General features: G+C 36.9%; 1 protein-coding gene and 1 pseudogene across 6 annotated transcripts in view; one reads left to right on the forward strand and one right to left on the reverse strand.

Annotated features, from left to right (window-relative positions):
* LOC137615528 (uncharacterized) overlaps window positions 1–9,610 on the reverse strand; it is a 248,302-nt pseudogene extending 238,692 nt beyond the window's left edge.
* The window catches only part of LOC137615166 (uncharacterized), a 34,984-nt gene that overhangs the window by 8,862 nt on the left and 1,122 nt on the right, over window positions 1–25,000 (forward strand). For 2 of the 6 annotated variants that reach the window (XM_068344806.1, XM_068344805.1), the window contains exons 2-3: window positions 11,375–12,802; window positions 14,521–14,659. In XM_068344806.1, the coding sequence (XP_068200907.1) occupies window positions 11,383–12,780 (1,398 nt within the window). In that variant the 5' untranslated portion in view covers window positions 11,375–11,382 and the 3' untranslated portion in view covers window positions 12,781–12,802; window positions 14,521–14,659. Of the gene's footprint in view, window positions 1–11,207; window positions 11,270–11,374; window positions 12,803–14,520; window positions 14,660–23,491 lie in introns of those variants that run through there. The other 4 variants (XM_068344809.1, XM_068344808.1, XM_068344807.1 and 1 more) reach the window with 3 other exon arrangements.

Raw genomic sequence — 25,000 nt, forward strand, 5'->3', positions numbered from 1 at the left:
TATATATATATATATATATATATATATATATATATATATATATATATATATATATATATATAAAATTATATACAATATATATATATATTTATTTATTTATCTATGTATATATATATATATATATATATATATATATATATATATATATATATATATGAAGACACTCATATATGCCTGTTCAACATAAAAAAAAAAATTCGCAGCAAGTTTGAACGAACTTTTGAAGTTCCACCGATGAAATATTTTTCTCTCTTAAATCTTATGCATTAAATTTTTTTTCTAAATGTTCCTTAAATTCCAGGTCTTAGATAAGCCCACTGCTACAATCAAGATAGCAATATATATTCAAATACCATTACTAATAGGAGAAACACTCCTGGCCGTATCTCAGCAAGCAGTAAATAGCCATATAGCCTTAATAAACTAGAAAAACACAGAGTGCAGACCTTCGCCACACGGAAGCTTATTTCTCGAAACCAGCTTGCCTTTCCCTGAATCAATTTAGACCATGGGCGTATTTGAAGTCTATGTGACAACCATGTGCGAATTTGGTGTTAAGGTTAGGGTTAATCAGTCGACCTTTTATCGATGTTGACCTTGACCTTTCACTTTCAAAATTGAATCGCTTCCATGTCTCAACATTACAATTAATCCCTCAAAGTTTCACTACTCTATGAGAAAAACTGTGGCCAGGAAATTGTTTACAAGCGAACAAGCAGACAAACAAACAGGGGCAAAAACATACCCTCCTCCCAACTTCATTGGCGGACATAATAAAGCCATAGCTAACAACGGTTTAGCTACCAGAATATAACGCTATACCGTTAACTAAATAGAACCTTCCTCCATTTTTGCTATATACTGTATATATACAGTATAGTCACACAGTTATTAACAGGAGATACGTATAGTCATACAGTTATCAACAGGAGATACAGTATAGTCATACAGTTACTAACAGGAGATACGTATAGTCATACAGTTATTAACAGGAGATACAGTATAGTCATACAGTTATTAACAGGAGATACGTATAGTCATACAGTTACTAACAGGAGATAGCATACAGTTACTAACAGGAGATACAGTATAGTCATACAGTTATCAACAGGAGATACGTATAGTCATACAGTTATTAACAGGAGATACAGTATAGTCATACAGTTACTAACAGGAGATACGTATAGTCATACAGTTACTAACAGGAGATACGTATAGTCATACAGTTATTAACAGGAGATACGTATAGTCATACAGTTATTAACAGGAGATACGTATAGTCATACAGTTATTAACAGGAGATACAGTATAGTCATACAGTTATTAACAGGAGATACAGTATAGTCATACAGTTACTAACAGGAGATACGTATAGTCATACAGTTATTAACAGGAGATACCCTTTACTGGTTTTCATGCAGCTGTACAGTTGAACACAGGAATTCCTGGCACACCTTGCTCCGAGGAAGTGCACCCGGCCACACCTTTACTGCGCAGCGAGTAACCGAACAGATAGTGTAGGGAGAGATGGCAGAGAAGGCTGGTGTGGCTACACGCAGGCACTCGCCATGACGTAAGGGTGTGACCGGGTGGCCTTCTTCAGAGTGCAGTGTGCCAGGAATTCATGTATCCAACTGTATAAAGTCATCTATCGTTATAAACTCGAGACAGGAAAGAGCCCTCATGCTGTATACATGTAGCATTATCAACTGGAGGCAAGAAGGACGACAGCAGATGTCACTTTTAACAAGACAGCTACAAGGGAGGCAACTTCCCGCAGTACGGACATCGTAAGGATGGAGTCAGCATTAACCCTTTGGATAAGTGACAGTAGGAAGAAAATTGCACTGGATACCACCCCCATATGCCAAAAGGGCAAGAAGATCTAAGGAAAGTTTATGGATGGCGGTGAAACCAACCCAAAACCATGACATCCCCCACCAAACCAACCCTAATACCAGCAAGGGCTGGTTTGATAAATTTCAAAGATAGCTCAACCTTAACATTGTGTCCTTGCATGGAGTAGTTCCCTCTGCCGTACTATTCATGACATCCCCTACCAAACCAACCCAATTTAATACCAGCAAGGGCTGGTTTGATAGATTTCAAAGGAGGCTCAACCTTAACAGCGTGTCCTTGCATGGAGAAGCTCCCTCTGTTGACAAACCAACCACCAACAAGTACTTGAAAGAGGCATTCCAAACCACCAACGAGGAAGGAGGTTATATGCATGAACAAGTTTTCAATCTGATGAGTCTGGTTTCGTTTGGAAATGTATGCCATCACTGACTTTCATTATGAAGTAAGAGCCCAGAGCCGTTGGATTCAAGGCCTAAAAAGATTGCCTCACAATCATAATCCAAGCATTTATTTACAAGTTTAAATACTAAATACTAAATGGCCATCAAAAACAAAAAATAAGACCCTGCATTGGATGCACAATCTAAAGGCATGAATAATGAAAGCAATCAGACCATTCATGTGAAGATGAAACGTGAAGAGAAGACCTCAAGGAATCTTCGGTGTTCGTGAAGGGAAGATCTCATATTCCATTCCATCGATGTGAACAATCACAGGTTCTTCTTTCACCAGAATCCTGGGCTGGAAAATCTTGAACAAAGAGGTCAGAAGTTCTGTAATCCAAATTTCACTGAGAAACAGGTACTAGAGATATCATCATGAGGTGACCAGTAAGTAGAATTTCATTTTCAGAGTGATTGGTTGCACAGGGATATATAGAGACCGGTGGTGATATGGAAGCCCAGGTATTATTATCATCATTACTAGCTAAGCTACAACCCTGGCAGGATGCTATAAGCCTAAGGCATCCAACAGCAAATATAGCCCAGTGATGAAAGGAAATAAGGCAACAGATAGACTGATGTGCCTGAGTGTACCCTCAATCAAGAGAACTTTAACCCAAGACAGTGGAACGCTATGGTACAGAAGCTTTGGAACTACCCAAGACTAGAGGACAATGGTTTGATTTTGGTGTGTGCTTTTCCTAAGAGAGCTAATTACCATAACTAAAGTCTCTCTTCTACCCTTACCAGGTGGAAAGTAGCCACTGAGCAATTACAATGCAGTAGTGAACCCCTTGGGTGAAGAAGAATATTTGGGTTGTCATCTTTGAAACTTCCTGAAGAGAGAAGGGAAGGAGAGTAGCACTTATGGTCTTATTCTGGGCGTGCTTCTTCGGTTCTGTACAAGACCGAGCAGTGAAAGCGGGCGTGCAAACCATGTACGTAAGGAAACTTCCTAGTAAAAAACCTTATTTTGTTTCTGAAGAAAAAACGTACAAGAACTGTATTCCTAAGGAGGAACACTCGTATCGGTAGTTCCCTCGACATTCTTTGATTGGCGTCACTGGAGTATTATGGGATAAGGGCATCTACCAATGTCCCGACCAGCAGTACTTGTGCTTCATGCTACCTAACATTGTCAGCAGAAGCATGAGCTCCTTCAACTTGTACTGAAACATCTTTTCGGGTAGGGTCGGGTTTTGGTACAGCACTGTTTCTCTTTCAAAACTATGCAGAGGAATGGATCAATATCTCATGAAACTTAGACTAGTAAAAGTCAGGAATGCCTAAACAATTTTCGTGGAAATCTGTCGTGAGTACTCGTCTATTAGAAAAGTATGAGTGAGGGAAAGTAAGGTGAAAGCCTACACTTGTAGATCTCAGGTGCGTGTAGATGGTATGGTAGTACATCTCGATACAGTAAGCGTGGATTGTCATGGGAAGGACAGGTTTCAGACCAGTCCAGGAAGAGGAAAAAAAATGAAGTATGGAGCCCTCCCATCCCAATTGGCAGGGTTTTCTTGGTACAGTACTGTCTCTCTCACGAGGAAAGAAACGGTAGGAGTCACGTGTACACATATGACAATCAGTCTTCCAGGAGCTTCTTATATGATGTCCTCTACAATGTTCTCCTAGAAGTAAGGTAAGGCAGAGGAGGAGAAACCCAAATTCTGCCTTCTAAGGTGTCATCCAGATTGATGACGTCACTGGAACAGGGAAAGAGATCCCAGGAGCTCTGTGAAGAGAATGCTCAACTAGGTGATACTGTACCTTCTTAGCACATTCCAGGGACAGGAAGACACTGATGGATAGATGAAGTGCAGCAGCTAACCCTCACACTCGGCAGCAGCAGATACTCCTCCCTCCAACTGAGCACAGCAATGTTCAAGGAATAAACTTCCTAAGGCCACACTTGCAAGGGAACATATATCAGAAAGAAATGATGTCCAACAGTCTGAAGAATGTGGATATCTGCAGGTTGCACCAGATAACTGTTGCCAGTTACAGTAATAAGGAAAAAACTGCTAAATTTCAGTTTCTCCTGATCTCGCCAACAAATTATCTTAAATAAGGGTTAAAAAGTAAGTAGCTCGTCAGTGTCCTAGGGGGGCCTACCCTGTAAACCACTAGTAACTACTGATACCTAATTAAATCTTAAAAGCCGAGTTGCAGCTAGGCTGAAAACAGACACCTAATAGAGGACTAGGGTTTGTACTGTACAATTTACATGTAGAAATAAATGAAGTAAAAAGTTTGGTAATATTCAGACACCCAGGAGGAGCAAAAAACCATGTAATATTGGTGCCCAAGGGTAAGTCGACTCAAAACCCACCTAAACAAATGTCTATGTGCAATTGATTAACACCCTAGATAACGCACTATACTTTACTACTGTACAACAGGTCAAGGAGAAGACTTGTCTCTCAGAGTCCTTATGTGAGGAAGCAGAAGGTCCGAACACCATTCTACTTTGGGTCATTTGAGGCTACTAGACTCAATTGAGAATGGGACTGGAACGGACTTGGTCCAAGACATCGAGGTTGACCCAATTTTGGAAGGAGTCCTCGAACACATCCGGGTCTGGCCCTGGTAAGCAGTATATCAGAGGCTTACGACTTAGAGCTGTTGTGAACAGGTCGACTGCTGGGGGATTCCACAAAGTAAGGATCATGTTTGCTATCTGAGGATGCAAAGATCATACTGATCTAACAAACTGGATCTCCCTGCTCAGTTTGACCGTCACAGTACACTTTTAAAGTCAAGTTTGCTTAATTGTAGACAAGCAAATAATCTAAAAAATGATGGAAAAAAGTAAATAAAAAACAAGAACTCCACCCAGTGGAAGAACGTCTCTTCTTACTGTCAGCTGATATCAGAATGAGTGCTCAGTGAGCAAGCAGGGGGTGGTGCGTCCCCAATCCTGGACGGTAATTACCGGCCACCTGTTTACACCTCATTATAAAAGTTTAATTGTCCTATACTCCAACTTCGCTGATAATCTATCCTATATGAAGGACGAAAGTTTGTATTTTGGGTGAAACAAACTATTCTTTCTGTAATTACAATCAAAGGACCAAGTAGTTAAGTATCATGTTTAAGAAGATTAAGCCAAAGCCACTAATATGCGCAAATTATTCAAGATTCTTTATCGTATTCGCTTAGTATGATTAGTTATGAGTACAAATTCCCGTTCTTTCGCTAGGTCATTTAACAAAACCCTCTTTACCAACTAAAAGATGTGAGCATTAAAATCATGTCCAGCGTGGATCACTCGAGTTTGACTTTGTCACACGTTTAAATACATCCGAGCTACTGTATATATATTCATAAACCTTAGTTAAGGTTTTAGTGTTGGGATTCATCATGTATACAGTACATGTAAATAGATTTTAAACTTTTTATTTACAATCATAGGTTAGGTAGGGTACGAGCCTTTATCACAATACAATGTTAACTGTTTGAAATCAACCAACCACAATTATTAATCAGACTGCGACCTGACCCAGACCCGGAGATCACTAACTCAAGCAGCCTTTTGTACTCTGACCCCAACCATGGCACATCTCTGAATGACATCTTCATTTGTTTGCAAATCGCTTTCGTAAGGGTTTAGAAACAGAATAAGGAAACAGGCGGAACTACTGCACTGAACAATTATTTACATCACATGCACGTTTTTAGGACAATAACAGCCAAAAACAACCCTCAAGACTTAGCTGAGACACAGAATTCTTATATGGTGGGTCATATGATAATAGTTTTGTTACTGGTTGGGAATGAGAACAACGAAACAGGGGTTTGGTTGCTGAGCCCTCAAATTAAAGAATTCTTAATCAGTTTATAGTACAAAGTGTCAAAAAATAATGTGAAGTGTTCCTAGTACTGTAGAACATTGGGTCATCACAAGCGTTCGTTTCAATAACAAAATGGACGACAGACGCAGCATTAGATAATTCTTGCAAATATAAACGCTTCATTCGTGCACTGAGTGGTCAAATTATGTAGAATACTGGGACAATCACTAAGAGAACAAATGAATTTATACCAAAATCCCACCATATAGAATGACATACACAAAATTATACTCTCCGTGACTTTCCGACCAATCTTATTGGCTAATCAGGCCTGTCAAGACCAATTAGACAAGCTCTTTCTACCTCTTACAGGTTTCTTGCTATTACAAGAAATGATTTTAATCAAAAATCTTATAATAAATCTATTCAAAAATAATAAATTCTACTTAAATGGTGTAGAATGATGAGGTAAACATTGATATGCCATACAAGATGAAAGTGTATACATGCAAGCAAAAATAAATTAGTAAACTTCCTTATTGTTGTTGTTACACATGGGAAAATTTTACACAATTCTCAAATGCCCCAAATTTTGCAATTAAGTGATCAAATAAGCTTGCTTGCATGCAACATTTAATATTGCAAAAAAGAAAACGCAGAACGAATGTAATTATTGTTGTTTGGGTGAGAGAAAAGCCTAAGAATATTGCAAGCACGAAACCAAATATGCTTTCAGGGTATATATACAGTAGTAGGTTGGAACAGGCATTAACGCTCAGAATCATTACTTGTGAAATCAATTTTCTTTACGGATAAATTATTCATCTTTGTCGGAAATACAATATTAGGAAGATAGTTTTACATTTCACAAAATATGATTCAGTGTTACCTTGCCAGGAGTGAAGCCGATCGGCAGGAAAACACAGGGTTGGGATTTAGTCTTGGGGTAAGCTAAGGACACGACAGTCCAAGAAAGGAGTCGTAGCCCCGCCAGTTAAGTAGGTAAGGAAACGACTCCTAGATTAAGTTAGAGATGAACCTTAAAATAGGTATTCTTTAGTTTGTTTCCCTAAAATTTTAAAATGTGGTTTTTTACTAATAAATTTTTTTACATATTAAAACATCTAAAATTTGAAAAACATGAGTTCCCCCCCCCCCCATTATTTGTATCAGGAGAGTTTAAAACACTTAATGATAAACCAGGAACTCTATTTAATTTGTTCATTAGGAATAATGTGTTACAGTAAATATATACCAAATCATGAACGAGTCAGGAATGGATAAAACATAAGACAGCGAATATGAGAAATATATCGTTTATGTATTTGGCAAAAAATTAAAATATATATATTTAAAATTAAATGTTATTTGATGAGAGATAAGTGTACAAGATAAAATAGCAATTTTGGGTAAAGTTTTGGATTCAACCAAATTGGGAAATGTATTATATTAATATATTTTCCTAGTAAAGCACGTGATAACAAAACACTTCTTCTCAATACATTATTGTCGCTAATGCATACTTACAGAGAAAAAAAATATTTCAGGAATTGAAGGTCTTGACTTTTTCTAAGTTTAGTGTGTATCTTTCCATGGGCACGCAAGGTAGCTCTTGTTCGTTTGTATGTCTGTTTTCATCTTACTTGGCTCCGCCCCATTGCGTAATGTGACAATCTTTACTTGAATGCGCATTTGCTCCTCCCACTAATGTCGCTCCTCCAATCAAAATACTACTGGGTTCTTTTCAAGGGTTATTATTGGACGATTCATTGGTCTCTCAGTCTTGTTTCAAGGATCTGTTTTTCGTGCAATATAACATTGTAAACGATACTCTTTTGTTTTTTTCCCTATTTCATTATGGGAGAAACCCGTGATTGTCGTTTGTTTTCGGTTTTCAAAAGTTCCGGTTTCTATATTTTCATCACACGTCACTTGACTGTCATGGATCCTCCGGTACGGTTGTGTGAAATATGTCGTTATTCCTATTTTGATGTGATCGGCCGATTTCATGGGAATTATAATGGAACTCCTGAAGTAGTGAATCGTTTTCTAAGGGAGCATTCCGTATTACCTTTAAGTGTCCAGTGTGGTAAATGTGATTCGCCTTTACATTTTCGTGAGGATAGACATGTGTGGTATTGTACCAAATCTGAACGTATTCCAGTACTTGATGATTCAGAAGAGGGTCAACCACAACCTTCCACATCTTCATCGTCATCTTCCGTTTAAGGTAAGAAGTGATTTAACAAAATATATATATTCAAATTTACCCCTGGTTAAAGGGGGGGTCGCAGCGGGGGCGAAGCCCCCCCCCCCCCGGTAGGGGTACAGGGCCCCTAGGTTAGGTTAGGTGGGTTTGTTAGGTTCTGTGGTGCCCTGAAAATTACTGTGGCCATAAGGGGGGGTCGCAGGGGGGGCGAAGCCCCCCCGGTAGGGGTACAGGGCCCCTAGGTTAGGTTAGGTGGGTTTGTTAGGTTCTGTGGTGCCCTGAAAATTACTGTGGCCTTAAGGGGGGGTCGCAGGGGGGGCGAAGCCCCCCCCGGTAGGGGTACAGGGCCCCTAGGTTAGGTTAGGTGGGTTTGTTAGGTTCTGTGGTGCCCTGAAAATTACTTTGGCCATAAGGGGGGGTCGCAGGGGGGGCGAAGCCCCCCCCGGTAGGGGTACAGGGCCCCTAGGTTAGGTTAGGTGGGTTTGTTAGGTTCTGTGGTGCCCTGAAAATTACTGTGGCTTTAAGGGGGGGTCGCTGGGGGTCCCTACCCCCCTCCCCCCGGTAGGCCTAGTTAGGGGTATGGGGGAGGGGTGCTGGAACATTAATTATTCATTTATTGCAAATATCATTCAATGCCCCAACACCCTCCCCCCCCCTTCCCCCACCCAAAACCCCGGTTCCCAAAGGGTGTCCCCCATAATTGGTGGGATGAACTAGGGTATACATAGTAAATCTCTAAATCGGTTGGTTTGCAGTCAAAATAAACGTTAAATTCATTGAAACCACACTATTTCTGATGCAACAAATATATTTTTATTGCATTTTTCCAAATTTGGCTGAAACTAAAAATTTACCCAATTTTGTTATGAGGCAAAAGAAATTACGGTACTTACATTGAACAGCGAAGTGTACAACATCGAGAAATGTCAGGAAAACTTCATCAATTTTCGACCATTTATTTCACATTCCTTTCACTGTACTTGCCGCAACTGCATCACTATCTTCTCCATCATTATCATCACCACCAGTGTCACTATAAGTTATAAAGTCAGGATCTTCATCACTATCAATAGAAAACTTCCATAACTTGGGGAGTCTCCTCCAACAGTCCTGCGACTTCACGATCATAAAATCTTGCTTTCGATGGAAATTGATGAATGTGGTTGATGTATAAGGTGTATAAATGCATTCACTATCACTGGAATGCATAATTATATTCATGTCAATGGAATAGAAGGTAAATAAACACGATATGGAGCACAACACAAACACTTGTTTTCAAAACAAACAAACTTCCTCCAAGTGTTGGTCCTGATAATTTTACCTCTACATCGGCTCCTCCTTAGTTTTCCTTAGGTTTCTTTTTTTTCATTCTATTTAATCCTCTTTCCCATTTTTCTTACACATTTTGGTATGTATATCGTTTCTTATTTTATATTCCATCCTCCTAAAATAAAATAAAAATATATTATTATCTTCTTTTCCTCTTTATATGACTTTAAATTATATTGTTTTTCTCTCTTTGCAAAGGTCTTATTTATATTCCTTCCTCCTAAAATAAGAAAATATATATTATTATCTTCTTTTCCTCTTTATATGACTTGAAATTATATTCTTTTTTCTTTACAAAGGTCTTTGCCAATAAAGTAAAATAAACCAAAATACTTAAGATTAACAACTTTTTCCATAACATAATAAAACAAAATAATTGTTCACATTGACAAAAAACTATCATTTCCTTATTTATAAGTACATATCTTATTATTAGAAGTCCAAACTATACTTTTATTTTTAAATAATTGTTTTTTAATAGTGGTATAAAGGAAATTAAGAAAAAATAGAAAACTATAAAATTTTAAGGCATAAGTTTTACTGATCAACATTTCATATATACATATATATATATATATATATATATATATATATATATATATATATATATATATATATATATATATATATATATATATATATATAAATTGAGGCGGTTTCTAGTCCATTGCAGGACTGGTTGCTTACGACAAACCAATCTAGTATGAGTGGCCCCATTACAGCTTTGCTGATCATGGCAATACACAAATCCTTCCACCAAATTAAGATGTCCAAATTTAGAAAGGTATATATATATATATATATATATATATATATATATATATATATATATATATATATATATATATATATATATATATACATACATACATATGTATATATATATATATATATATACATATATATATATATATATATATATATATATATATATATATATATATATATATATATATATATATATGTGTGTGTGTGTGGGTGTGTGTGTGCGTGCATATATATATATATATATATATATATATATATATATATATATATATATATATATATATATATATATATATATATATATGTATATAGCCTATATATATGTATATATATATATATGTGTGTGTGTGTGTGTTCATTAGCGATATGAATTGCATTTTGTATGAATCACTTGTAAACTAATAGGCTTGTATTTGTTCATTATGTAACCTGTATGAATTAGCTTTCAGTCATTATCTATAATCTAAATTAGAAAATGAAGCTTTTAAGAATTTTATTTGCAATTTGATTTTTTCTAATGTTTAAAGTTATAATTTTCTTGGATTGATGAGAATTCCCTTTACGTCAATCAGTCTATTCATGATATTTTTCTTGCATCACTAAAATCGTTTGTCATTCAGTATCCATTTTAAATTTTCTATTTAGTTTTCTGCTTGAATATTTTATTAGCTAAAGGCCTACTGGCTAAGGTAACAAAAATATGTGTACCAGCACTACCATAGTTCCATAAATTTACAAGATTTCAATTGTTTTCTTTCATGTATTCATCTTCATGTGAAAAATCTCTCTCTCGAAATCAAGAGAAACTTCCAGTCGAAGCAGTTAACAAAGATTCACAGAACAGAAATTTTCTTTGAAATATGGTAAGTTTGTCGGTCCCATTAGTTATGAAGGTGACCAAAGGAAGTTAGCATTCCCTTTGCTCTCAGAAGTTGTCAAAGCAATTACAAATGTACTTCCTCTTGCAGGTTACAGGATGGGAGATGAATTACTTTTTAAATCCAAAGGACCCAAAAGTAAGTTCTTCTGGAGACCTAGGAATGGTAGGTCGGTTGTCCTTCCAAACAAACCGTATGCACCGTTCAATAGGATAGTGAGAACAGTCCATGTAGATGAAGCGTTACAAATGTGCCAGGAGCAAAAGATGGAACCTAAACCAGTATCTACTAACAGTTGTCTAAGCATGTACGCTTTAAAAAACACTAATCATCCTTGCAAAAGATTAAAGGTTCTTTGGTTTGGCACTGAGCCTGGAGGTGACGGTCTTGAACACGACTGGTATGGAAACATCCAATTCTCCGCTTCAGCAAATATTTTGCTTAATAAGTGGAAATTCTGCTTTTTAGTAGAGCTAATGACTGCCATGACGCACACTACGACACGTGTGCTTATAACAAACACAGATTACTCCTCCGTACTTCCAGTTTACGATCCGTATCAACAAGGAGGCCCTTGGTATATTGATTCGCAAGGTCAGCATTATGTCTTAAGTGACTGCTGCCGATACAACAGTGAAGGATTTAATAAAAATGGACACAATCTAGAATTTATGATAGAGGTTACTCCATCAGGAGGAAAGGGTATTTTAAAAGAATGTGTTATTTCGTTCAGGGAGCACTTACGAGCTCTTGATACAAGGCTTCCTTTAAGATGTCATAGAACCCAGTTCAGAAACGAGGAATGTCCTTTTCCAGTGTCCAGCATTACTGCCTCTAAATTATATTTCTATCGGCACGAAAGTATGTGCAGTCTCTATCCAACGTTTACACCAGCACTGACAGAAGATGCTAAACATTACCTCAGGTGTTATTACAATGTGGAAAGTAATGTACCTCAATCGCTTATTCCATCTGATCAACAGCAGTTTGTCCCAAATTTCCCACCTCGACCAATACCAAGAGGACCCACTCCTGACCCCAGTAATTTTCTAAATCTCCAATATCTGGGTCTTCTAGAATCAATTCAGAGCTTCTCACAGTCGAGGGTGCAACAAAGAGGCACCAGTTTTAGCAATATTACTCGCAAAACCATTACACCGTGGGGTGTGAACAACTTTCAGCAAATAAGTATTAACCAGACTTATCAGACTTATCCCAATAACAACCACAGTCTCCAGGGACGCGAAGAAAGGCGACAGAATAGAGGTGAAAATCCTGAGTGCAATCAGAATGCCCACAATAATACTGGACTGTACAATCCACAGAGCCAACAGATGCATGTCATACATGCCTGGTGGTTGTCCCTTGATTCTTATTGCCGTGATGTTCTGATGTGGTTTTGGTCACAGAATCAACTCCAAGAGGAAATCTATATACCTGGCTGGCCAACTCCTAAGCAGCATCAGCGTCACCCTACCCGTAGGCAACCACAGTGACAAAAACCAAAGGACTTTCAAAGTAAATTGCTTTTAAGTGTTTAATGACGTGGTACAGTTTTGTAAATGGGTATTTTGTCTGCTGTAATTTTGCTCTACTTGTTTTTCTTTATTCGTCACTGTCTTGTGATGTTGATGGCCACGCTACGTCCTTTGGCAATCCAGTTATTTTTGCTCGTATTTTCAAATGTCTCGGGTTTCTATTTATGCTTTGGGATCTGCTAATATCAATAATACTTTCACTATTTTATCTTCCTGGAAAGCTTTATGTTATTATCAGGGACTAAGGTTTCTTTAAAGCTACTTGCAACATGTTTTCGAGATTTCATCCCAATTTGCTCAAGGGGCAATTGTTCTACTGTTGTTTTAAAGAGGCAAACGTTCCTGTTGCTCAAGTAGAATTTTGAATTTTCAGTATTACGCTGAAATGAATTTTACAACTGAACCGTTGAAATTGAAAACTGAAGTGACGCTTAACACAGTTTGTGGACAGACTCCTTACACTTAAGGAATTCCTAGTGGATATATTTAGTATATAAATTCCTTTATTAAATAGTTCTAATCCGACGGTCCAAGAGTCCGTTGGTTTGATAGTCCGACAGTTTGATAGCTGCGTGGGCGAGCATTTGGACATAATTTTAATTATCTAATAAATCACTTAGTTCAATCACTTAGTTCAACTAGTTTTTTCCCATACTAGATATTTCATCCACATCATGATTCTAAAAAAGGTTTCTTGTCTCGCAGTCTTGTAATCTTTTCAACTAGTCTTTCTCATTGTACAACCCTTCCTAATTTTTCTCCTCTTCGATATCCATTCTTTCTGTTTAATCTTCCTTTATTTCATATCATGCTGCAATTATCTTTGTCTGTTATCTTTGTTGGTTTGATTTTACCTCTAATTTAATCTTGATTTTACATTCGCTCCTAGTTTGTTTTAGTTTATCTGACTGATAAGCCCAGAAATTTAAATATTATCTGATAGGTGATTGATAAACCTTTATTATCGCATTAAAATGAGCTATTATAATGAACTTACTGGATTTATCTGTAAAGATCTGTGCAGCAAAAAAAACAAAATATACTAAATGTGATTCATTTTGCTTTGTCATTCACCTTTTTGCATCTCATAGTTTTTTTAACCGTTTTATGCACGTATCCCTCTCGCAAAACGCTTTCATTATTTACCTCATACTTATTAGAAAGTTTTACGCACGTATCTCCTAATCAAAGCAGTTGAAATGCCATTTATGTAAAAAGATTAAATTTTATTTCTGTTTTTCCATCAACTTCAAAGTGAAATTAATCCTTTGTACAACGAAGCTTGCACTTCTTGTCTTGAGAACATTTGTATACATTTGGATATATATATATATATATATATATATATATATATATATATATATATATATATATATATATATATATATATATATATATAAAGACCCAGTCTGCGTTTTAATGAGATAAATCATGGAAATGTGATTTAAGTTTCTTCTTTTACTTCAACATTGCATTGAAAGTTTAAATTCCGTGAGACAGAGAATTAAAGGGCCAAGTAAATAAAAAAAATAAGATCATTATTATTATTATTATTATTATTATTATTATTATTATTATTATTATTATTATTATTATTATTATTATTATTTTCATTATTATTATGAATTGCAAGAAAGGACAAACAGTTGCAGAACAAGTCCAATTACTTTATCACATTTGAGCATCTTTCTTCCACAGGGCAATGTAAGTGACGACGTACTCTTTATAACAAAAGGACCCAAACCGAAGACATACTGGAGGCCAAGTAATGGAAGATCAGTTGTAACCGGAGACAACTCCTACGAGCGTTTCCACCAAATAGTTCGAACGGTTCATGTCCGGGATGCCCTTCAAATATGCTCCAATCATAGAATACAACCAAGACCCATTTTTGCCCGCAGCATCCTTAATAGTTTCATCTTGCAGAAATCCAACCACCCTTGTAAAAACCTGCGTGTTCTGTGGTTTGGCTCGCAGAACCTTCAAGATCTCGACGGAGACCAAGAACACGACTGGTATGGAAATGTTCAGTTCTCAGCCCCTACTGAGATTCTTCTGAGATTCTGGAAATATTATTACCTAGTCGAAATGGAAACTACATCAACATATACAACTAGCCACTTGCTGGTTACGAACACCAATTATTCTGAAGTCTTGCCAGTCTATAATCCATGGAAGAAAGGAGGCCCTTGGTATGTCGATTCTGATGGCCACTACGTCTTGAAAGACTGCTCACGATTTAATAATGAAGGCTCCAATGAAAAAGGCCACATTCTGGAATTCATGATCGAGGTTACTGATTTCGGCCAGAGAGCCATTCTTGGCGAGTGCATGATATCTTTTAGAAATCACTCCGCGTCCTTAGAGGCGAAGACCCGGCCCAAATGTCACCAAAGTCGACTTAGAAAGCAAACGTGTCCATCGCCTATTAGTAGCTTTGCAGCAGCTCAGCAGTTTTTTGATGAGCATCATTATATAAGCCGGTTCACTTCCATGGCTTATCCCAGACTCTCTGAAAAGGCCAAACTGTACTGGAAGCTCTATAGCCAATACCGGTGGCCGCTTAATCAAAATACGTTTATTACTAGTTTGTTCGTACCACCAGAGCCAAAGAAAGTATATATTCCTTTCCCTAAGAATCGTCATCCTCTTCAAGGTAGAGATTTTTATCATTATCACTGAAAGGAGATTTACCAGCGCTGGGGTCAAGCTCGACTCGTACGGAGTTCGTCCGAATAAATTCAGGAGGAAAAAATATGATATATACTAAATCTAAAGAATAGAAAACAATGGTGCAATAAATATGTGATAAAAAGTAAATTAAAAGTTCAAACTCTGCGATAAGTAGAAATTAAAATCTTATCTATAAAACCTATACTTTTTCATGTTGAAATTTTAAAAACAGAAACCACTCTAAGAATCCGATGAAATATGAATTAGATTTTCCTGACCAAAACATAGATATCCTTGTCTTCTAAAAACTTTACAATTGCAAAAACAGGTCGTATGATTATATAGTATCACATTCACTGCACCTGAACAATGTTTCATGAGGTGTGTACATTAAGAAAATATTGGTCGATCTCCTTATGCCCAATACGCAATCTTGCTAAAATAATATCCGTCCTTTAATCTTTCTGTTCTGATGATTTCCATGGAGAAACAATGGGTTTGATTTGTTTTAATTCATTACTTTTTGATTCATTATTCCAAATGCATTGCCAATTTTTTACTATTAAATCCTTAACGGGAAGTTTAATATCATGTGGTCAATTCATTCCTGATTTAGGAGCAACATCTGCTTTTTCGTTATCAACAATTCCAACTGGAGCTCTTTGATTTATAAAACCAGTTGATTTTTTATGCATGTAACATTTGAGAGCGTCTGTGAAGAAAAAGATTAAATTAGCCTCTGATCAAGGAATAGCACAGTAAAATGCAGCGTTAGGATGCAAGTAGTTTTCTGCGAATGGCACAGAAAAAAAGGCTGCGATTGGATCTAAGTAGTATTCTCGGAACGGAACAGAAAAGGGCAGCGATTGGATGCGAGTTGTTTTTTGGGATCGGCACAGAAAAAAGGTAGCGATTGGATCCGAGTAGTTTTCTGGGAACGGCATAGCAAAAAGGCAGCAATTGGATATAATTAATCTTCTGGGAACAGCACTGCACTGCAATTAGATTCAAATAGTTTTCTGGGAATGGGAAAGAATAAAGGCAGTGATTGGACGAAAGTAGTCTTCTGGGAATGGCACAGCAAAAATGCAGGCATCGGAACCAAGTCTTCTGGGAATGGCACAGCAAAAATGCAGCTATCAGAACCAAGTCTTCTGGGAACGGCATAGCAAAAAGGTAGCTATTGGAAGCAAGTCTTCTGGGAACGGCATAGCAAAAAGGTAGCTATTGGAAGCAAGTCTTCTGGGAACGGCATAGCAAAAAGGTAGCTATTGGAAGCAAGTCTTCTGGGAACGGCTTAGCAAAAAGGCAGCGATTGGATGCAATTGGTTTTCAGGGAATGGCACAGCAAAAGACAGCGATAGGATGCAAGTAGTTTTCTTGGAGCGGCACAGCAAAAAGGCAGCAATTGGATGTAAGTAGTTTTCTGGGAATGGCATAGCAAAAAGGCAGCGATTGAATGCAAGTTCTTTTCTGAGAACAGCACAGCAAAAAGGCAGCTATTGGATGCAAGTACTTTTCTGAGAGCGGCACAGCAAAAAGGCAGCTATTGGATGCAAAGTAGTTTTCTGGGAACGGCATAGCAAAAAGGCAGCTATTGGATGCAAAGTTGGTTTTCTGGGAACGGCATAGCAAAAAGGCAGCTATTGGATGCAAAGTAGTTTTCTGGGAACGGTACAGCAAAAAGGCAGCTATTGGATGCAAGTAGTTTTCTGGGAACGGCATAGCAAAAAAACCGCAAGTAGTTCAACAGACCAGCTTTGTTCTTCACAGATATTCAATTTCATTCATCCAAGAAGTGGTTTAAGACGTTATTTCAAAAGGAGAAGTTATTGTTGTTGGCCACGATAGGATTACAATAAATAAATCATGATTTCCACATGGAAGTCATTAGTGAACATATTGCGTCATTCTGAAAAGTCCTCACATTATGCATATAGCATAAGTGATTTGACTTTCTGTGTCCTGCTTATTGATAATAATGCTCGGTGTGTCAACTATTTCCTACGATATTTGACAGATGCCAACAAGCATTATATTTTTGTTTCTGAAATAAAAAAACCATTAGATAACTGACTGAATAAACTATTTAGTGTCTGATTAATATTGTACCAGTTACCAAATGTCGGAAAAATATGATTGACAAAAGAAAAAATGATTGGAAACAGGTCCGTGAAAGGCATTTTTATCATTACTTATCAATTACAGGTTTCTTGATTGAAGGTTTTAATCATCTCGTGATTTTTAAACAGGATTGATTTTTTAAATTTTTAAACATTGTTAAACGATCCATAATCTCTACCAATACAATACTCAATTTAAATGTTTATTCTCAGATAAAGAGCAAAACATTGAAGGATATATTCTATATTTCGAGGTACTGATACTCAAAAGACTTAGTGCACCCTATTGTATTATTATTATTATTATTATTACTATTATTATTATTATTATTATTATTATTATTATTGTTATTATTATTACTAGCTAAGCTACAAACCTAACTGGAAAAGCAGGATGCTATAAACACAAGGGCTCCAACAGGGAAAAAGTAGCCCAGTGAGGATAGGAAATAAGGAAATAAATGAACTATATGAGCAGTAATGAACAATTAGAATAAAATATTAAAGAACAGTAAAATCTGGCCATGTCTTTGGTTAATAGCTCTGTTGAAGGATTTTTACATTTGCAACATGAAAAAATATTTTCAGTAAAGGCAATGAACTGCCCTTTTACCCCCAAGGTATGTTGAACTTTCAAGCACATTTTGCTATATTTTTTGTTTAAATTGCTTGAACAGCCTTAAGTTTTGTCATAGAGAGGTCAGGTTGGTCTCATTCTTTTGGAAAATGCCTGAAGTTTCTTATAAAGCTATCAGAAATATGCAAAAACATGTAAATAACAGTGTTTTGCAAGAACGTACCGGTACGTCCATTGGGGGTGAAAGGGCTAGCTAGGCGTGAATAATGTGATATTGTCATTAGTGAATTAGGGATAAAAAAATGTGACATTATCATTATAATTCCTTCTTCTTGTGTATTTTTATAATTTGATCTGAGAAAATGTAATTTGAAAATATTGAATAAAATATGAAAAATTATAGACATTGTTTAACATTGCCCTCTTCTCGTGAAAAAAATTGTCCTAGGAGTCTGCTAGACTTCTGATAGATATTCTATCACCAAGGGATGTTTTTCTTGTAGCTAAAATCCATTTACATTGAAGTGCAAGAAAACTGTGACAACAGACATGACTTATATCTTATGGGTGTTATGACTTTTACTTGTGGATTTCAAAGTGTTCTGTAATTTTGGTGGTTGCTAAAGAGTTCTGTAATTTTGGTGGTTTCTGAAGAGTTCTGTATTTGTGGTGGTTGCTAAAGAGTTCTGTAATTTTGGTGGTTTCTGAAGAGTTCTGTATTTGTGGTGGTTGCTAAAGAGTTCTATATTTTTGGTGGTTGCTAAAGAGTTCTGTAATTTTGGTGGTTTCTGAAGAGTTCTGTATTTGTGGTGGTTGCTAAAGAGTTCTGTAATTTTGGTGGTTTCTGAAGAGTTCTGTATTTGTGGTGGTTTGCCAAAGAGTTCTGTAATTTTGGTGGTTTCTGAAGAGTTCTGTATTTGTGGTGGTTGCTAAAGAGTTCTATATTTTTGGTGGTTGCTAAAGAGTTCTGTAATTTTGGTGGTTTCTGAAGAGTTCTGTATTTGTGGTGGTTGCTAAAGAGTTCTTTAATTTTGGTGGTTTCTGGAGAGTTCTGTATTTGTGGTGGTTTCTGAAGAGTTCTATATTTTTGGTGGTTGCTAAAGAGTTCTGTAATTTTGGTGGTTTCTGAAGAGTTCTGTATTTGTGGTGGTTGCTAAAGAGTTCTGTAATTTTGGTGGTTTCTGAAGAGTTCTGTATTTGTGGTGGTTGCTAAAGAGTTCTATATTTTTGGTGGTTGCTAAAGAGTTCTGTAATTTTGGTGGTTTCTGAAGAGTTCTGTATTTTTGGTGGTTGCAAAAGAGTTCTGTAATTTTGGTGGTTTCTGAAGAGTTCTGTATTTGTGGTGGTTGCTAAAGAGTTCTTTAATTTTGGTGGTTTCTGAAGAGTTCTGTATTTGTGGTGGTTGCTAAAGAGTTCTGTAATTTTGGTGGTTTCTGAAGAGTTCTGTATTTGTGGTGGTTGCTAAAGAGTTCTGTAATTTTGGTGGTTTCTGAAGAGTTCTGTATTTGTGGTGGTTGCTAAAGAGTTCTATATTTTTGGTGGTTGCTAAAGAGTTCTGTAATTTTGGTGGTTTCTGAAGAGTTCTGTATTTTTGGTGATTGCAAAAGAGTTCTGTAATTTTGGTGGTTTCTGAAGAGTTCTGTATTTGTGGTGGTTGCTAAAGAGTTCTTTAATTTTGGTGGTTTCTGAAGAGTTCTTTATTTGTGGTGGTTGCTAAAGAGTTCTGTAATTTTGGTGGTTTCTGAAGAGTTCTGTATTTGTGGTGGTTGCTAAAGTGTTCTTTAATTTTGGTGGTTTCTGAAGAGTTCTGTATTTGTGGTGGTTTCTGAAGAGTTCTATATTTTTGGTGGTTGCTAAAGAGTTCTGTAATTTTGGTGGTTTCTGAAGAGTTCTGTATTTGTGGTGGTTGCTAAAGAGTTCTGTAATTTTGGTGGTTTCTGAAGAGTTCTGTATTTGTGGTGGTTGCTAAAGAGTTCTATATTTTTGGTGGTTGCTAAAGAGTTCTGTAATTTTGGTGGTTTCTGAAGAGTTCTGTATTTGTGGTGGTTGCTAAAGAGTTCTATATTTTTGATGGTTGCTAAAGAGTTCTGTAATTTTGGTGGTTTCTGAAGAGTTCTGTATTTGTGGTGGTTGCTAAAGAGTTCTATATTTGTGGTGGTTGCTAAAGAGTTCTGTAATTTTGGTGGTTTCTGAAGAGTTCTGTATTTTGGTGGCTCAGAAGACGATGTTCAGTAAACAAAAGAATTCTGGCAAGCCATGTTTTAGGGAGGATTGCCAGTTGATTTAAAAAGAAAATAATTGGAGTTGATCCAAATTACTGCAAAGAAAATTTATGGCAGAATCCAGATGTCTTCTATTATTATTATTATTATTATTATTATTATTATTATTATTATTATTATTATTACTATTAGAAGCTAAGCTACAACCCTAGTTTGAAAAGCAATATGTAATAAGCCCAAGGGCTCCAACAAGGAAAAATACCCCAGTGCGGAAAGAAAAGAAGGAAATTAATACATTACAAAAGAAGTAATACAGTCAAAATAAAATATTTTAAGAACAGTAACAACATTAAACTAGATCTTTAATATACAAAATATTAAAACTTAAAAAAAAACAAATACAAAAGGAAGATAAATAGGATAGAACAGCGTACCCGAGTGTACCCTAGAGCAAGAGAACTCTAATCCAGACAGTGGAAGGCCATGGTACAGAGGCTATGGCACTATCCAAGACTAGAGAACAATGGTTTGATTTCGAAGAGTCCTTCTCCTAGAAGAGCTGCTTACCATAGCTAAAGAGTCTCTTCTACCCTTACCAAGAGGAAAGTAACCACTTAACAATTACAGTGCAGTAGATAATCCCTTGAGTGAAGAATTGTTTGGTAATCCTAAGCCCTGTCCACACAATCGAGCATGCCTGACGGGCAAAAAATGATACCAGGCCACGATAGTTAGTGAAAATGAAGGTTGATGGTGTCAGAAACGGGAAAACTAAAGGCGGGATGTGGCAACACTGTATGATGCCAGATCCCTGTCTGTGGTTTTCCCGCTTCTGACGTCATTAACCCTCATTCTTACTAACTATTGTGGTTTGGTATCACTGTTTGCCCAATCGTGTGGACGGGTCATTAGTGTTGTCAAGTATACGAGGACAGAGGAGAAGGTGGAAAGAAATTGCCAGACTATTCGAAGTATGTCTAGGCAAAGACAGAATGAGCCGTACCCAGAGAGAGGGATCCAATGTAGTACTGTCTAGCTAGTCAAAGGACCCAATAACTTTCTAGTGGTGCCCTGGCCAACCTACTAGGGAAATGCACAGGGAAAGTAATGCTGTAAGAAAGTATCCTTCCCTTTGTCCCTCTAGAGAGGATTTTTGAGAATTTCTTAAGACGGAGGGAGAGATAACTTTCACATCTAACAGATGGAGGTAGGTAACAGGAACAATATAACAAGATGAATTCACCAACAATTATTTCATAGTCCTCAGCCATGTAGGTCTGGGTCTTCCAACTCATCTAGTGACTTGTGGAGCCCAGTTGAAAGTTTGGTGAACCAACTTCTCTTGGGGAGTGTGAAGAGCATGCCCAAGACTTATAATTTGTAATTTATAATTTATAATCTAATCCAAAGGGAAAAGTGCATCTGGATTCCAAAGAGATTCAAGGAAAGAAATAAGAAAATAAAATACAAACTACCACATATAAGATATTAATTTATTAACATTCATGGCAGAGAAATTATAAGGGGTGTTTTTCTATATAAATTTCAACTGTCATTTTTGATAGGTCGCTATTGCTAGTGTTAGAATAATTTCTTAAATTCACTTAGGTATAAGGACTTCAAGGTTACCAAGTGTTAGAATAACATTTTAAACCCACTTAGGTATAAGGACTTCAAGGTTACCAAGTGTTAGAATAAAATTTCAAACCTACTTAGGTATAACGACTTCAAGGTTACCAAGTGTTAGAATAAAATTTCAAACCCAGTTAGGTATAAGGACTTCAAGGTTACCAAGTGTTAGAATAACATTTCAAACCCAGTTAGGTATAAGGACTTCAAGGTTACCAAGTGTTAGAATAACATTTCAAACCCAGTTAGGTATAAGGACTTCAAGGTTACCAAGTGTTAGAATAACATTTTAAACCCACTTAGGTATAAGGACTTCAAGGTTACCAAGTGTTAGAATAACATTTCAAACCCAGTTAGGTATAAGGACTTCAAGGTTACCAAGTGTTAGAATAACATTTTAAACCCACTTAGGTATAAGGACTTCAAGGTTACCAAGTGTTAGAATAACATTTCAAACCCAGTTAGGTATAAGGACTTCAAGGTTACCAAGTGTTAGAATAACATTTTAAACCCACTTAGGTATAAGGACTTCAAGGTTACCAAGTGTTAGAATAACATTTCAAACCCAGTTAGGTATAAGGACTTCAAGGTTACCAAGTGTTAGAATAACATTTTAAACCCACTTAGGTATAAGGACTTCAAGGTTACCAAGTGTTAGAATAACATTTCAAACCCAGTTAGGTATAAGGACTTCAAGGTTACCAAGTGTTAGAATAACATTTTAAACCCACTTAGGTATAAGGACTTCAAGGTTACCAAGTGTTAGAATAACATTTTAAACCCACTTAGGTATAAGGACTTCAAGGTTACCAAGTGTTAGAATAAAATTTCAAACCTACTTAGGTATAACGACTTCAAGGTTACCAAGTGTTAGAATAAAATTTCAAACCCAGTTAGGTATAAGGACTTCAAGGTTACCAAGTGTTAGAATAACATTTCAAACCCAGTTAGGTATAAGGACTTCAAGGTTACCAAGTGTTAGAATAACATTTTAAACCCACTTAGGTATAAGGACTTCAAGGTTACCAAGTGTTAGAATAAAATTTCAAACCCAGTTAGGTATAAGGACTTCAAGGTTACCAAGTGTTAGAATAACATTTTAAACCCACTTAGGTATAAGGACTTCAAGGTTACCAAGTGTTAGAATAAAATTTCAAACCCACTTAGGTATAAGGACTTCAAGGTTACCAAGTGTTAGAATAAAATTTCAAACTCACTTAGGTATAAGGACTTCAAGGTTACCTAGTGTTAGAATACAATTATAAAACAACTTATGTATAAGGACTTCGAGGTTACCAAGTGTAAGAATAAAATTTTAAGCCCATTTAGGTATAAGGACTTCAAGGTTACCAAGAGTTCGAATACAATTTTAACCCCACTTAGGTATAAGGACTTCATGGTTCCCAAGTGACGTCATAATAGTAATGTTTGTTTTTTCTTTACAGAATTCTGCTGGGGATGATCTCCTCTTCGAGAAGAAAGGCAACAACCCAAAGGTGTTTTGGAGACCAAAACATGGAAGACCAATCGCCAACGGCTGTTCATCCTATAGGCCATTCCAGCAGATAGTAAGAACAGTGCACGTCAAGGAAGCACTTCAGGTATGCCTGGATCAGAGACTACAGCCAAAACCCATTGCATCCAAGAGCATCCTCAACAGTCTTCACCTGAGAAACTCCAGACATCCTTGTAAAAACATAAAAGTTCTTTGGTTTGGCACTCAGCCTCCAATCCTTCAAAACAAGAAGATGGTACATGACTGGTACGGAAATGTTCAGTTTGCGATACCAGTAGATATTCTTAACCGCTGGAAATATTTCTACTTGGTTGAAATGGAGTCAACACCTAAGCATACTGTCAGTCGTTTGCTGATAAGTAATAATGACTACTCCAGCGTGCTGCCCTTTTATGACCCGTGGCAAGAAGGTGGACCTTGGGTCGTAAACTCAAGCGGCCATTTTGTACCCACTGACTGCTCCCGCTATAATGGCGAGGGTAGGAATAAGAACGGCCATATTCTTGAATTTATGATAGAAGCAGAAATAAGCGACCAAACGGCCATATTGAACGCGTGCAGCATAAGCTTCCAAAACCACTCCAAGGTGGAGAGCACAGGAGGACTGCCAATGTGTCACCGTAGTAGATTTACCAATACAAAGTGTCCTTCACCACTGAAAAGCCTCGAAACTGCCTTATTGTTCTTTGATCAACACCAACGTATGGCAAGAATGACCTCTGTTGCAACGCCCCGATTATCCAAAAATGGGGAAATTTACAGAGGATTTTACTTACTGAAACTAACGTTTTCTATTCCTTATTGGTCTTTCCCTCCCATGCCTCAGAGTCAGATTTTGAACTCATGTTTGCCATACAATTTTTTGCCTGGTTGTTCCCCTACGTTGCTTACACGCAGAGGGGTCCCTCAAGGCGTAAAGCAAACTGATTTATCAGGAGGTTTCCCTTCTAAACCATATTCAGAAGCATTCAGCAGTTATAGAGTATTTACCCAGCAAACCGATCAAACTGCCTTCAGTAAAAAATCAAGCTTCTTTTATCAGAGTAATGGCAGTAAAACATTTTACCACCATGAATCGCATTCTTGGGGGATGCAGAGGACAAACCATGGAGATGATCCATGTCAAATGGTGCTTGCTTCCTGGGGAGAAACTGAAGAAAGGCAAAGGCTCTGGCAATCTAGTGGTGAGCTTTTGAACATTCACAGAACAAAAGCATCATGGGGTGAAAAGGAAGAGTATGAGAGGCTTCGAAATGAACAGTTACCGGGTTACCAAATGCGCTTTCAAACGCAAAATATAGAATGTTGTTGAAGAGAAACCCAGACATAACTACAGAAAGCTGTTGACGTATCAAGTGAATTTCAAACAAATTGCTCTGTTGAAAATTTCCCGTATAAAAACTGTATAATTCCTGGAATAAATGTTGCCAGGCATTTA

Source organism: Palaemon carinicauda, chromosome 21 (assembly GCF_036898095.1).
Source record: "Palaemon carinicauda isolate YSFRI2023 chromosome 21, ASM3689809v2, whole genome shotgun sequence".
NCBI classification, from domain to species: domain Eukaryota; kingdom Metazoa; phylum Arthropoda; class Malacostraca; order Decapoda; family Palaemonidae; genus Palaemon; species Palaemon carinicauda.